The 16,194-nt window shown below is 35.5% G+C and overlaps 1 protein-coding gene across 3 annotated transcripts in view; it reads right to left on the bottom strand.

Moving 5' to 3' along the window:
- LOC108568340 (rho guanine nucleotide exchange factor 12) overlaps window positions 1–16,194 on the bottom strand; it is a 62,108-nt gene that overhangs the window by 13,812 nt on the left and 32,102 nt on the right. For all 3 annotated transcript variants that reach the window (XM_017929352.1, XM_017929354.1, XM_017929353.1), the window contains one exon: window positions 390–525. In XM_017929352.1, the coding sequence (XP_017784841.1) occupies window positions 390–525 (136 nt within the window). The remainder of the gene's footprint in view (window positions 1–389; window positions 526–16,194) is intronic.

Genomic DNA, 16,194 nt, shown 5'->3' with positions numbered 1-16,194 from the left:
GACCCACGCAGTCTTAGTCTCCCTTTGACCAATATTACGGTAAATTCTAGTGGGCAGAAGTGTTCGGCTATCAACAACTGGTTGAAGCATCCAAAGAATGACTTCCTTAAAGTACTCGTGCCATGGCAACGATGTTCTTAATTTTCTTCAGTTGAATCGAAGGAGACTCATGACATCCGAAAACCATTACAATACGGCATAAAAACAAACATGCAAATTATAATTTTCACAACCACCGAATCGAGATTTCCATTATCGAATGTTTGCAAAATGTGATTCACACGTTATCGTAAAGCCGCGATAATAAAGTTTCCACTATATTTCAAGATATTGCAACGTTATTTTATGTTTGTTTAGTTAATAAATTAATTTTTCAACTTAAATCTTACCTTTCGGGGTTTGCTGAATCATTGTCATTGTCGGTGGACTGATTCAGGGGTTGCGTCCTGCATGATTCCTCCCTGACGGCATCTGGTCGTCGGTCGGAAGGCGTCCTCGTAAGAGGATTTCCAGGCTTTGCTTCGCCTAAAACAAATATCATAACAAATAAATAAACATACATATCGAATGTTAAGAATAATCATTATATAGACTTTTAAATAGACTTTTGGCCCAAAATGCGCCAATATTTTTTTTAAATAAATTAAATAATACAAATCTTGTGTCACCACGGTTGATTTTCATGGTAATGGTGATAAAGTTATGAATATGCGCGTAAAACCACAACAAAATGACTAAATGAATTCCGGAAATGCGTTAATCATGGAACGCTGAAAAGAAACAAAATTAAAATGAAAATAGATTTTGTTTTATTTTCGTTCAAATTTATTTAGCGCTCTTCGACAAGAACAAAATTCAGTGATGACTCGTGGAGATACGTGCAAGGGAAGCGATTATAACGGAAAAGCGAAAAATCTTGATCAACAATTCAAGAAAATCTGTATAAATTAAACATAGACAGAAATAGTTATCTTTTTGTATAATTTATGTTTTTCATTGATACCTTCAATCCGTAATGGAATATATTTTTTAATCCGCAAAATTTCAATACAGAGATGCAGTTGTTCCACCACTGTAGGTAATTTTAAAACATAAGATTATGGCTGTATTATGGTGTATTCTTATGAATCAAGCGAGTGGAACAAAACCCCTGACGCTATTTAGAGGAAAAAATGTTGAGCTAAATTTAATCTTATATCCAAGCGTGCCGATGCACTTCGGGTGTGTTATGTAAGAAGACCCGTTGCGAGGAGACCCCAAAGGTGTGAATCGAGTTAGCGTGTAGGTTTTCTTTTTCCCTCTTACACATACTGGTTGCCTCTTCTCGAATTATTGTTGTTATCAGTTAACATGTGTTCGTATCCCAGGTTTGCCCAACTAATTGTTGGCCTATTTCATTGCCGCCAAGGTCAACCGCCAGTTGCACTAAAAGAATGCGCGATTTCCTGGATGGATATAGTTCGACTACTTATTGATAGTGGGTTTGATGTCCTGGCGATGAAGATTACCTGATGACGCTGTTCCAGTAATCCAACTGCTTCTGCGGATGGGCGTCGAGGTGATATTGCTAGTGAGGTCCTGCGAGCCGAACTTTCTTTGCACTTGCACACTCTTATTCAAACTGGTATTACTGTCACTGATATTGTTGTTATTGTGTATGGCACTGTTGAAGGAAATGTAGTCGAATTCCTTGGCGACTTTTGTAGTTTTGGCACCGAGGAGCAATCGCCGACGGCGCAACAGGTTCAAATTAATTGCACTACTCGACTTGGACTTGGCCAGCACCGGTTTCTCGTCGACGATCTCGTTGACGCTGCCGTCCACCGAAAGCGTCTTTTTGTGACCCAGGCCGGGTCGGATGGCCTCCAGATTAGAGGTCTGTCGAAACATGCGGTACTCAAAGTGCGACGTTGGCTTTTTCGCCTCCTCCTTGCCCTTCGTTTTCTTCTCTTTCTTCTCGCTGATGTCCGGCATCTTGGGCGCCGCACTCACGATGCTCTCGTTCTTCTGTTTGTAGATTTTACTACGCACCCTCTTTAGCACTGAACTATTGTGTGCCTCATCCTTTTTAGGAACCGTTGCTAATTCGGGAGCCTTGGTTTTACCAGTCTTCTGGTTTTGGGTCTTGCCTGATTTTCCTGAGCGTTGAGGGCTTTCTTTCACTTCAGCCACACGGCCATCGTCCGCGATCTCAAACTGCGTAACCATCTTACCGCTGCTCTTCGGCTGTTTCTCGGAGCCGCTGTTGCTGTTCGGCCTGAACAGATCACTGAACCGGCGCGATTTCTTCTCCTTAACGAAAGCCTCAGATTCAGAGTTGTTGAAGAGGTAACCGCTATGAGCGCGCAACAGCTTCAGCTCGCCCTCGGTGACGGATGAATTGTCGATGACATAACTGTCACTATATCGTTTGATAGCACTGTTTATGTCGTTGTTTTCCGTATCTTTCTTACGTAGAACAACGCCATCCAGTTCGTCGTCGTCCTTGAAGACAGGCGCGAGATACTGCTGCACAACAGCCGGAGACTCCTCGTTTAGCAGATCCTCGATCAGGTCTGGCGTTACGCCTTTTATCACCTCGTTAGTACCTTCGCTGTCCAGTCCGCTCTTTTTACCGCTGCCACTTTTATTATTCGGCGCCTTCAGCTGCTTGCCTTTGGAATCACCGCTCTTCGACTCGGCCTTGTCACTTTTTCGTTTCCTGTGGGAGATCTTGCTCTTCAGAGACGTCGCCTGCTTGTTATTACTTCTGGCCGCCGCGTCCGACGCAGCATGCTTCGACCACATTATCCCTAAGCAATCTCACACTTTCTGTTGTCCCTCAATCTTCAATACATATAACGAAGGATGTCAGTTATGGTATATCACTCATTTGCTACCACATTTCACACTACAACTCTACAAATTGAACATAAGGAACTTAGACATACAGAGGGAGAGAGAGTTAAGTACAGATAATGTGAGAACGACAGTTTTACAAAACATGAAACTTTTTAATTCGCCACAACATTCGTGTTGTGTGCGCGCTTGCTGCTATCAAGCTTAGTGCGCGATAGATAAGCCGACGTGTTTTTCGTACCGATAAGGCGCGTATCGTGAAAGCAACGAAAATAAAACCAACGTCGTACGAAAAGCGACAATCCAATATGCAAACGAAACACCAGGTAAATAATAATAAATCCTATGATGCGACCGTCCAACAAATAGAAATCATCGGAAATGCACCGACGAGCAGACTACGGACTGAGTGAGTGACAGACGATCGGTGGCTGCCGCAACTCGCGCTCGCGAAGACTGGAAGTGAACGAACGGCCGGCTGCTCACTTCCTGCCCTCCCCGTCAACACAGCCCGATGCGATGATGATTTAATGCTTGCGGCAAAGAAACACTTCTTATCGAGCCTTCCGGATGTGAATAATTAAATTCCAAATAGCGACTTACTAGAATTTTCACCCTTCTACAACAATAACAACGCGAGATTTGAAGATTGGTCTACCTTTCCAATCAAACATCTACTTCGTTCGTCTCTTTTTCTGTGCGACGAAATTGCACCGGAAACGAGCCGCCTTTATATTATTATTATTTTCGCTCCTCTCGTTCGCTTTTTACAACTTCCGGCAGCGGCAATGTGCTTCTGGTTCTGCACACCAGCACACAAACACTGTTTACAATCGCGCCGTGGGAGCAGGACATTTGGCAAATTTCGCTGTCGCTATCATATAATTGCCGTTTGCCTACGAACGAGAGACTTGCACTTGAAATGACAAGAGGCGTAAGCGGAGATAGCTTCCAAAGAAAAATAATAATAAAAAGAAATCGACGGCAAGTCGACCAGAACGGGCGTATTTTTAAATCTTCCAAAAATAATTCAACACTTTCAGTCCCATATGCAGAGCTCTCCACATTTCGAAACTTTAAACGCGCGACTCTAAATCCAATATATTTTGTGGATTAGTAAACAAGAGCTTAGCTTAATTTCCTTGGCTTGTTATAAGATTGCTAAATCGATAACCTTTTAGAATTGTATATGCTTGTTGTTCTTTATTAGTGTTGTTGTTGATATTATTATTGTGATTGGTCTTTGTTTAAGTTGTAGTACGTAATGGTCAGACCGTGGAGGCGCGCGCGCATATGCAGCACCATTCTCTACTTAAGGCCATTGTTGGAAGTTGTAAAACTGCTCTCTCAATTATGCAATACAATAAAATGGCACAAGCGTGTCAGGGGAGTTGACCAATTACCAAAATCGCCGGTTACTCTATCTCACTCTCTCTCTCTCTACGCCTATATAAAAAATCAACGAAGTAGTCCAAGTAGGATTGACGTTCTTCGGCGATGTAATAGTCAGAACCTTTCGTTTTCACATGTTCCTAGCACTGCACATGCAAACGCGCACACAAACAGACGGAGACTGAAGGAGGTAGAAGCAGAAGAATGACTAAGGTTCGAACGGTTTTCACGACCGCAGTAGACACGGGCAGGCCAAGAGGCCACAGGCAGGTAATCCACCTTCTCTCCTCTTCTTTTTCCTCACTCCTTTTCTCCTCGGCAGGCAAGATGATGATGACACACGCGAAATTCCACCTCCGGCAGCGAGGCCCTCCGAAGCCCGCGAGAAGAAGTAAAGGATGGAAACCAAAACAAACACGCACTCGAACTGAATAGGCAACAGCAAAATAAAACGAAAGAGTAAGAACTGGTGCGCAAAAGGTAAATAAAACAGAAGATAATGGAGCAAATTTAACTGCGAACACGCCGTCTAGTGACTCGCCTTACTCGCTCGGTAGTCCACTAAATATTAAACCAACGAACGAATACACATTGAGGAGAGTGAACTAACCTAAAACTCACTCACTCACTCCTTCCTTCCTCCCTCTTGTCGTCTTTCTTTCAATGCCGGCTGTGCAGACATACACCATGCAACTAACCAAACTCGGTCGCTCAATCGCTGCAGTGCATGCACCCCCGACTTTCCATCGCTATGGAGAACGGGGAACTACAACACATAACACCAGCTGGAACGCCGTTCACGGAGAAGAATTTAATCAATAGAACGATGAAAGAGAACTGCAGTACCCTCATGTATAGCATTACATAGATCTTCCCCTTGTGTGCATCGAAAAATGCGCATCTTCATCCATTAATTTAAACTGGTTAGGGTGACTTACCACCGAAAGGTCATGCCCAAATTTCGCAGTCGTTCAAGGTAAACTACGATATACAAATATAAGTATGATTCAATCGGAATTGAACAAACAATCTTGTCCGCATAGGATTTCCCAAGGAAACATTACGTTTGCTTCATAGCATTTGAACTTTGAAGTCGTTTCCAACAATTATATAATTTAATAATTTAAGCAGTACTTGTTCATAGCCAAATCGTTTAAACACAATAAAATTGATGTCAATTAAAATAATTTCTATAAAGTCGAAACGTCGCTATAACTAAATTTGCCTGTATGAAGCCATACAAGAATATGTAATCGAGTAATGCATGAACGCCAGTTTCAATTGTTCTTCAAAACTGTGAGGCTTCAATTAGAATGTCATGCAGAAATGCATCCTTATTGAAGTGACATTGTTTGGAAGTCTTGTCAGATATACGAACTTACGATATAGTTGAAATAACAAACCATGCAATTAGCTTACGAAGTCTCAAATGTTCATTTAATAACAAACTATTATTTTCATAAATAATTTAAATTTTACATAATAGAGTAAAATAAATATGGTTGATCATGCTTCTGCAAAATTAAAAATTTCAATTATACGATAATTTACGTATCGCACGGAATAATATGGATATCGATTGCATTGTTCTTGTAAAGTGGGTTGCTTCAATTAGTACGTTAGATACAAATTGAGTGTATTTGAAGAAACATAGTTCTTATTGGCCAGTTAAATTATGTAAATCACGTATTCGTATTCAAATCATACAAAAATAGTCGTTAGTGTATCTTGTAAAACGCTAATAAATTAAATGTGAATGTCATTCTATATTTTCTTCGTTAAAATTATTAAACAGTTTCTACTAATCTCCTATAAATTTAGTTTTATTACAGAATCTGTTCTATTTGTTCAATTGTTATTCCATTTCATATATTATATAGATATATTATTATTTTCAGCACTTCAATTATAATGATAACACTCCTCTAGATATTCGATAAATCTAATTACGATTATTGATCCATTTATTCCACAAATCGTGTTCAACGGAGTCATGAAATATTCCAAATTAAGAATCAATTGTGTATGCAACTTGGGTCTCAAAGCATTATAAATAAGATCACAAATCGACACCATACTTCTCAGAATATTGAGGAAGGGAATAGTTCGAACTGTCTATTTAAACAGCCATAATTTCTTCAAAGTGTTTCAAATTCTCGAATTAAAAAATGTATCTCGTTATAACCGGCAAACGGGAACAAAAGAAAAAGTCTCTCAACCAGTTTCAATCGGCAACAATAACTATAAACAAAACAAATCCGAGCTCCCATTAAACTCTGTTTTCTTTTCGCTCATTGCAATAATATCCATTTCATGACATTTAAATTTTGCCGTTCGCATTTGGTGTTGAATTTGGTTGTGGCAGCGGTTCTTGCAACTCGAACGACGAACGCATGGAACACATTTCGAGTGTGGTAGTACAAAAAAAAAGCGCACACTCGACACAAAAACGAAATAACTAAATAACGGCTGAGGTCAGCGCCGCAATAAATAACGAAATGAAGAGAAGACAAAAAAAGAAAATATGTGTATGTATAACGAAGTGCATAATGAAAACACGAAGCGTTCCGCCGTCTCGCATGTCCAGCCATTGCAGATACACGAAACGTCGGTCTCGTGTTTCAAGAAAGCAATAGGGGAGGAAGAAAGAGGAAAAGAAAGAGTAAATGAGAAGTCGTAAAGGAAATTCGCAAAAGCAACGATAAGGCGGAATGGAATCTAAGTCAATGTCAACTCGTACAAATGCGTGGTTACTGGGCATTGATAAGTGGAAATCAGGCGATAAGAGTTACGTACAACGAGCAATGATGACAGTTTTGAAAGTTTGATATTTAAATTTAGTAAATTCTAGTTATAGTAAAATTGGGATAATATTTGAAAATTGAATCCCTGTTTATTAAACTAATGAAACAAAAAGCATTACTTTTGAAGACTTAATTAATAGAGTACAGAAAAGTACTGCTACAATGTTGTAACCACAGTGAAAAACAATGCATCAAATTGACATTCGAGAGTAGTTGAATTTGAAGTAATCTCTGCTCGCAGTTTAACTCAAAGCGACTTGAATTTGGAATTGTGCGGAATTCTCGCAATTTACTTTATCAGCGTCTCTTAAGGAACGAGTTCTATTATTGTTGCGTCGTTGCGCAACGAGCTCACTTCTCGGTGTCGGAATGCGAAATCTCGCGGCATGATCTTTGCAAACTTGCACACGTTATGCAACGAAAGCAGCCGCAGAGAAGAGGTGGATACGGAGCGAGTGGAGGTAGACGAAGAAGAAAACAAAACTCAAACCAGATTCAAGCAGGGAACGGCACGGTTTTTGGGTAAAAAATGATGTTTGTTGTTGGGAGACACGGTGGAGGCGGGTTTTCGAAAACAATTAAAGCCGAATCGTTTCTTGCTGTCACAGTCCTTTTCTTGGCAAAACAGGAAGCATATTGCCAATAAGAATACTGTGTACGGTTTTCGGTCGTTTTGGTAATTCTTACAGCAGACATATATGCAAATACCAACAGCAGTAACATACTTTTTCCAAATATGATTCATGGAAAGGAGCATAGATGGAAAGCGGAGGAGGACTAATACTATAATAATATTCTACGCATAGGCTGTAATTCTTTTGTGTGCATAATTAACCGCCGAGTCCGGTGACACACGTTAACGTATGCTAAGAAGCAGATTGTACACTTTATTGTAACCAAATTTCTTATTTATGTTAAACTAAACCTATTACATTCTGCGCTTTTCATAAAAACGACTCCATTATTTTGTATTAACTCCATTGCATGAATTCCGATAAATTTCTGCAATAAGAGATCTAACGTATGAAATTAATTTGAAATTTTACAAGTTACTCTCTTTTAATGATTTGACTAGAAAATTACTGTTATTAACGGTTATTACAGAAATACCAAAATTAATTTGTCATATTTGTGATGATTTATTGCATACTTGAGCAATATTTCACAAGCAAATAAGAAAATTAGTAAATTATCTAAAATATGAACTATTTGTAATTTTTAAATATATAAAAAAAATATAATTTTGTTCATATAATACTATATTCTGGAAAATCTAAGCATGTTTACTAAAAAAAAAAAATATTGAATTATGTTTATTAATATCTACATAATTTGTTACTGAAATGATTTACTGGAAAATTTGAAAGAGTATTATTACTATCAATATGCGATAAAAGCGGAAAATATTGCTGACAATTTTACCTTCGCTATTTAAAATCAACCCAACAATATTTGTTTTTCATAAATTGTAGGTAATTATAGCAGAAATATAGTAGTAAAAGTAAATGCTGACGAATATATAATAGAAATAAACATATCAGACTACAGCGCCATCTTGCTTAACGACAGGTAAATAGAAATTGAATTGCATATATTTGTTAGATGAGGCGAAGCGACATACCAAAAGCAAAATCGCACAAGGTTTCATAAAAACTTTTGGCAAATTTCATTACATCGCAGATACGCGCACACGTTGGGTAGCCGACAAAAACAAGACTGCGTTTTCTGTCACACACCGAGCACGCCAACACAATTATTATTATCAATAATTTGCGGGTTTCTTTCCTTCTTTATTTTTTTTTTCATTCAGCGATAAAAAAAACCTTCTAAAATAAATTACAATGAAACGAGAAACAAAAATATTGTTATTCAGTTTATAAATATAAATTCCACGAAGGCTGTCCCCGCGACTCCCAAATCGGGCCGTATCAATTACGAATTCAATGCACCTACGGCCTACGACGTTACGTTGTGCCTTCTCCTCTCCACCATCGCGAAACCACCACGAGGAGGAGGATGTCAACAACAGAAGAAGAAAAAATATGAATCATTGCAGTGTCGCAATTTTCGCGAGTGGATGGGAATAGGAGAAGAACGAAAAGGCGTGAAAAGTAACAGCGCAAATCTGGGTCATGTTTTACGAATTACTTCATATGCTGAGAAAGAGTGTGCGAATGTCTCTGCTCCTTCCCTACATCTCCCATCTGAACCGAGCAAAATGCAAATGCGACTTTATTTAAGTCAATGATCTAATCCTTTCGTAATATGCGGCTACCAGCAAAAAGAAATACTCTATATGAAATTTGTACAAAATTGTATTCAATGATTAAATCTAAACTGAAGTAAAACTGAGTTACTGAAGCTCGTTTCAATGCATTATATGGAATCTGCATCTCAAGGAAAGCTTATTTTATATTACAATTGATAATATAAATAAAAACTGATTATAGTGCACATAATACATTTATTGGGTCGTGTAATAAGTTCTCCCAAGTCTTTTTCTTACTAGAGAATACTGCTTCAATTTTTCGAATAAATTAAATTTAAGGATCTTCTGATCATGACTAATTGCTTTACATATAATTATTTGAGTATTTTGTAAATAGACATAAAAAGTTAAACATTATTCAATTAACGATTAAATGTTAAAAACATATTATACTTATGGAAATCTGTATAATAAAAGATGTTTGTAATTAATGCAAACAACTCGGTTTTAGAAAAGTTAAAAAAATAATGTTTTCAATTCAGTGGGCAAATGATAAATATAAAAATTATTTTATTTATATGAGAATCTTTATCAGATAAATAAGTTAATATTGCTTTTCTAATGCAAATGAATAGTTGATTTTGATACTAGGAAATATATAATATTACTACTATTTAGAACAATAAAGATGTTGTAAGAAAAACGTCATTTATGTAAGTACTAGATAATGATGTTTATTGAAACTAGTACTTAGATAATTTACTTTTGGTATTTCCTTTTTACTTTAAAATGAGAAATTTGGAGATTGTAAATTTGCTAATATCCTGTATGAGGAATTCAAAAATTAGTTTCAAAAATTGATTCTATAATTATATTTCTAAATTATGAATATCCTTTCTAAACTATCAATTTTAAAGTGGTGATTAGAGAAGAAATGATGATTCAACATAGAACATATATAAGTAATTTCGTTAAAAATTGAAATCGCTTTAATAATTTCTAAGTAATGTCTATTTTAATTATTTGAAAACAAATAAATATAATAAAAAGTATCTGGGTAACTCGAATATTATTATCATATTTGGGTTAAAGTGAAAAAATAAATATGATATGGTTTTAACTATCATCAACCTTGATTAGGAAATGTGTTTTATCGAAGAATTAAAGATGCCATCGGTGATGAGTTAAAAATACACGGACAGCTTTGGTTTTAAGTTAGCCAGAGCAGTGAGTGTTTGATGGAATAATCAAATGCATGCACCGCGCACCATCCTGGCTTGAATTTATGCATCATTTTCGGACGAGGGTTGTCGCTGGATTCACTCTAACTCACTCGAACGCCCACCACCCTCCTCGCACATGTAAAACGCGAGGGGAGAGTGTAATGGGGAGAACAGAGGGGCGAGGGTGTCGCGTATCGATTGGACCCCGTCTCAAAATAACCACTCGGCGGAAACGGCGACGTCCTGCCTGTGTGTGTCTAGAAGATACGTATGTACGCGAGTGTTTTTTTCTCTATATGTGTGTGTGTTGTCTGCGTCTTCAAAGAAAAGACAAGGCAGACACGTTCGCTAATCTTTATGTATTTTAATTATAGCAATGCGCTCAGACGCACAAAACGAAAAAAAACGAAAATAATTTAGTTATTCAGTACACTAAAATAAACTGCATTCCACCGATTAACGCAAAAAAGACATACATTTATAGTACGCAACATTAGTGCACATTCCGGGATTTAAAACAAGCATATAATACCAATAAATAAACTTTGCTTTTAATAATTAAAAACTTGTAAGAAATATAAGTATTTAGAAATCAAATTAAAAATTATTAAATTCGTGGATTTAATTTTGTAACGTTCATTTTAATTATATTTTTTATCATTTATTTTAGTCTATAATACGAATACACTGTTTAAATAAAAATATGAACTAAAGAAATAGATAAATATGAATAGAATTATATAAAATATATGTAGTGACTGAAATTGTATTCGCTTCATATAAACTGGTCATTTATGTCGAGGTTCTGCAGTCGTGTATAATATGTATGGTATTAAGACTATGATATGATACACTATGAGAAAATAGAAATAAATAAATTCTATTGTAGTGCCATCTAGCGGTTGAAGCCAAATTAATAATTTACAAATTAATGATTGGTCAATTGAAAAATTGCAAAACAAAAAAACATCGCGCGGCTTGCTTTACCATCCACCAAAAGAGACAACGTTTTCGAATACATATGCAAACTGTTAATGTCATTAGCTAATCCCCTGTTTAGAAAGAGTCCGGACGTATTAGGAAGAGAGCCACCAATGTAAATGCGACACACAACACTAATTCGGATGATATCACCAATTATTTATATAACATACGCACACGATGAACGGGAATGAGTTGAAGAGTTGTGTTTGTGGCGTTTCTCATTAAAGCACAATTTATTAGCGCTGCTGGACTTGCAAACACAAAGGCAAAAAAAATAACAAACAGTTGCAAATTAAATGAACTAGAACAAGTGATAATAAGGCGAATCGGTTTGCGGCTTCTGCAGAAACCTACGTTTTCTTTTGATGTTCGAAAAGTATTTCCGAGTGCTAAATCATAATAATATTTTAAAAAAAATAGAAGGAAACGTTCGACTTTGGTTTAGATGAGCTAATTAGGGAGTGGATATAACTCATCTCTAGATTTCGGGAGAGGAGATCGGTGCCAACGTATCTGAAGAATGTTAATGGGGACTCTCCTTGATCCCTCATTTGCCAATGGCCAAGCTAATTCACGAATGTACAGAAAATATAGCTGCTCGTCTCCAACATTCCGGAGAGGCAATAAAAAAATATATATCGGCATTTTTTTGGAAACGCCAATAAACTAATTTTCGTGGGCGGCCAAATCAATTTTAATCACTGACATTTTTTTATTACTGATGTTTTGCATATTTTTTTAATAGCATTTGAAATTTATATTTATATTGTTTAATAAATAATTAAAATTACAAAAATTATGTACTCAAGAAATTACAATTATCAAGTTCAAATAAATATACAAAAATAATCAGTCTTCCAAGTAAATAATTAGTAATAACTAATTATTATTATTAATAAACGCATATTTATACCTGGTAATAACTATTTGTTCTTAACAAATTACTTGTCAAATGTAGCGTAGTGTATAGTCGCATTATATTGTTAGCTATAGGCAACCAATTAACTTTAAAAAATCATATTATAGGCAACCAATATCGCTTGATGCGGAAATTCAAGCTGTTCATTCTGTTTGAAAGATAAATTAGACAAATTCGATAAAGCGAACAGCCCTTACTGTAAGAAAAAATAAGCGCCAAAGTAGAAACCAGCGTCTCTGGAAGCAGGGTTCGAGAGCTCTCTGACATTTCCACGCATTTGACATTTTGCAAACGCCCACGACCGCTGCATGATTCACATTTTATACAATAGAATAAAAAATAAATAAATACAGAAAGAATAAGAAAAAAACCAAATATTAAATTGGTCGGCAGTTAGTTTAGATCACGTAGGCGGATACAAAAAATCTGAACTTAAACCTTTAATGATTAAACGATTTAGAATCAGATTAATAATTTCATATAGTTTCAAACACCAATAATAATCTAGTAAAATAAACATACACACATTCTTGATCGATAATCAGTCGGCATTTTAAGTATTTTGATGTTGAATAAATTGAGCATTATTTATCAATATTTATATCATATTTGATATTTCGTTATTTAACGTTTCATTTAGCATAGTTTAAAATAATTATATTTAAAACCATGGATAAGTTCAGTGATTTTAATCTATAACGCATGAACTTGATATTTGATATACGGAAACACTATTGATGTTTCGAAATCTATCTATAGTTGCCCACAAAGTAAATTATTTTTTTATGATGCAGAAAGTTCGCTATCTGTATAGACGTAATGAAAAAAAAACACCATTAATCATTGATTAAATAAACCAATCGGTTATCTGCGTTCTTCAATACACGATAGTCGCGCATGAAAAATAATTATAGCACTAACCTAGAGTCATTAATTTTTGCTTAATGTTTCACTTATATTTGCAAAAATTTACTTTTAACTCACTGCATCACTGTGATAACAAATTACAATTAATTGAAATTATTTACATTAATCAATCATCAATTAAGTATTGCTTTATATAAAATATCCCTTTCTTCGTTAAACGAATCTAGAGCATTTAACCATTGCCGCTCTAATTAATTTATGGTACGTAATTATGGCACTTTTTACAATAAAACATTTCATATAAAAATAAAATGGAAAATGTTACTTCCTAATCTCTTATTTTAACGTTGCTTTCATATTCGTAATCTTAATATAGATAATCTTGGCTGCTTCCGCTCTGATAAGTTTCTGCTACTATTAAAATAATGATATCATAAATCAGCAAAACATATTTAACATAATTCTTATAATTATGTGACAAATTGAAATCAGTTATTAAAAAATCACTTAAGAAACAGTCTAGTGAACATTTTATTTCATTTCAACAGTTACTTATCAAATTTCAATTAAATATAAACCAGTGTTTATCAACATAAAACTTACTGCGGATCGAAAAATATCCAATTTTACAGATCTGCAACAATATTATTCTCGAAAAATTACTGTTACACCAAAAAATAGATCTACATTTTAATAAATTTCGTAGACCTAATGGCGTGACAAATCCTGATATAATCTACAATAAATAATAATGTTATTGTTATTATAACACTATTCCTAGGATTTTGGTTGTCGACGAAATTCTCGAGAACAGAAGATAATATATTCTCGCTGGATATAAAACGATTGTAATCAAATAAATAAATGTGTTTTGAATGTTAAATAAATGTGCTTGAAAATAATCCCGAGAATTTGGGATTATTTGTACGCGTTTCGGCAATTCTAAGCAATTCCAACGAAAAAATAAATACATAACCTTTGATAGAAATCCATGCTTTTGTAAAACTAACCTGCTGCTGTCGAAGAGCTACCCCAAGGTGGTAGCTTAAGTAGCTTTTTAAAGCTGCTGGACCGTTTGAGACTACCCGTTCTGGAGTTGCACTCCTCCATCAAATTCATGAGCGTACAATTTGCGCAAATCTCATCACAGTCTGAGGCAAAGTGCGACGGTGTCAAATGGAAACCGGGATTCGTGGGAATCTCATCTGGAATGCAGCAGCATTTAGCATTTTCGGTATGTTTAAACAAACTCTCGGTGTCGAGAAGTTAGTTACTCCTTTTGTCTATTTCTTTTTCTTCCTGTTCGACTTGCGAAATGTTTATGCACAGTTCAAATAAATGTTCGGATCGCATTGTGCCTTGCACCTCCAATTGCGATAAATCAAAAAGAAATTAGAATGGCCCAAACGAAATGCAGGCCTCGTAGCCGGCCAAAATCGGCGCCTTTTTTTCTCCGTCTTTTCATCCACCTCCACACGCATCCACCGAAAAACGGTTGCGTCAAAATCAATTTTTAGAACGTTTACTTTACATACATACGCATTCCGTGTCTTCTCCATTCTCTCTCATATACACACACACACAGTACAATTTCGGGCCGGGTTCGTTCTCAGCTTTATTATTTATTTGTTCGGAATGGAACGAGGCAAGCAATGGTCGACAAAATCAATCAATTCATATAATTAAGATTTCAAAATGCGGACAGGGCAGATACTGTACGGCGCAAATATCTGAATATGTATTCCGGCTGATGCGATAAACAAAATGAAAGTTACAACACACTCTAAGACTCGGGGATTCGTAAACAAGGTTTTTATGTTTCTATTTTGTTATAGGAAGAAAAGGCGAACGCGGATGAGTCAGACGAAAATTCGACCGGGAAAACTAGTACCACCTTCATTTTTTTTTGCCCATCCAACTGCTCTCCTTTATTTTTCGGTTTCTGGGCTCCTGGCCAAGCCCGCACCTGCCTCCGTACAGAACGGGGACCGAAAATTTTTCAGTCAAACTCTATAATTTCGGAAAAACTATAAAGTGCAAGGGCGCAGAAACCAGATGCGTTGGGCAAAGAGTACAGAGAGGTCGAAACTGGAACACAAGGGTGGACACGACCCAGGTAGACGGATTTACACCACAAAGAAAACTAGATTGGCCGCTCTGAAGAAGAATAAAGAGGGAAAAAAGAAACATGAAAAGAACTGAAGTTGGCACAAGCAAAAGAAATGGTTTTGTTTTTAGTGAAAAATTTTCAACCGAAATTTCTATTAAATATGTGCGACTTATTTTCACTTCTAAATAATGCCATATTAATACAAGTATGAACGTTTTACGCAAATTTTAACTACAAACCACATAATATATATTATTCACTCTACATTTTATGAATAAAGATAAGAAATAGCAATTTTAATTTACAATACTTTTACTATGCTTAATTACATCAATACCTCGCATAGTGCGGCTTTGATTATTTGGTAACTAACTAAATTTTAATTGAAAACATGAATTTTTTTTTTTCAAAATTAATACACGAAATTAGTGATACATTAATGATTTTGTGCTATTCCTATATTTGCATTTGATATTCGAAATGACGTTTTAGTCTAAATTTAAAGCTAAGTTTAATGAACCTTTCTTCATGTATATTTTTTATTACATTAAGATTTATTGCATATCAAACTTAATATTTTTATTAAAACATATCGTACAAACAACGCTTCAATTAAAAAATGAAAAAAAAAACAGTTTTATCTTTGAACCTTGAAATTGATTATAACAGATGTATATTTTGTACATGCAATTATATCCTATTCAATAATATGTATGACAAATAAAATTAGATATAGCACCATGCGTACTTTAAAAAAGTAATTGTTTTTTAGCAAATTTTTGTATGCAATCTATATCTATTGTGAAATGAAACTTTAAAAATATTGTTCTTTTCTAGCTTTTTATAAA

The sequence above is a fragment of the Nicrophorus vespilloides genome, unplaced genomic scaffold (assembly GCF_001412225.1).
Source record: "Nicrophorus vespilloides isolate i.1.1-1 unplaced genomic scaffold, Nicve_v1.0, whole genome shotgun sequence".
NCBI classification, from domain to species: Eukaryota; Metazoa; Arthropoda; class Insecta; order Coleoptera; family Silphidae; genus Nicrophorus; species Nicrophorus vespilloides.
Note: the sequence above shows the minus strand (reverse complement) of the source record. Positions and strands in the feature narration are given on the sequence as shown.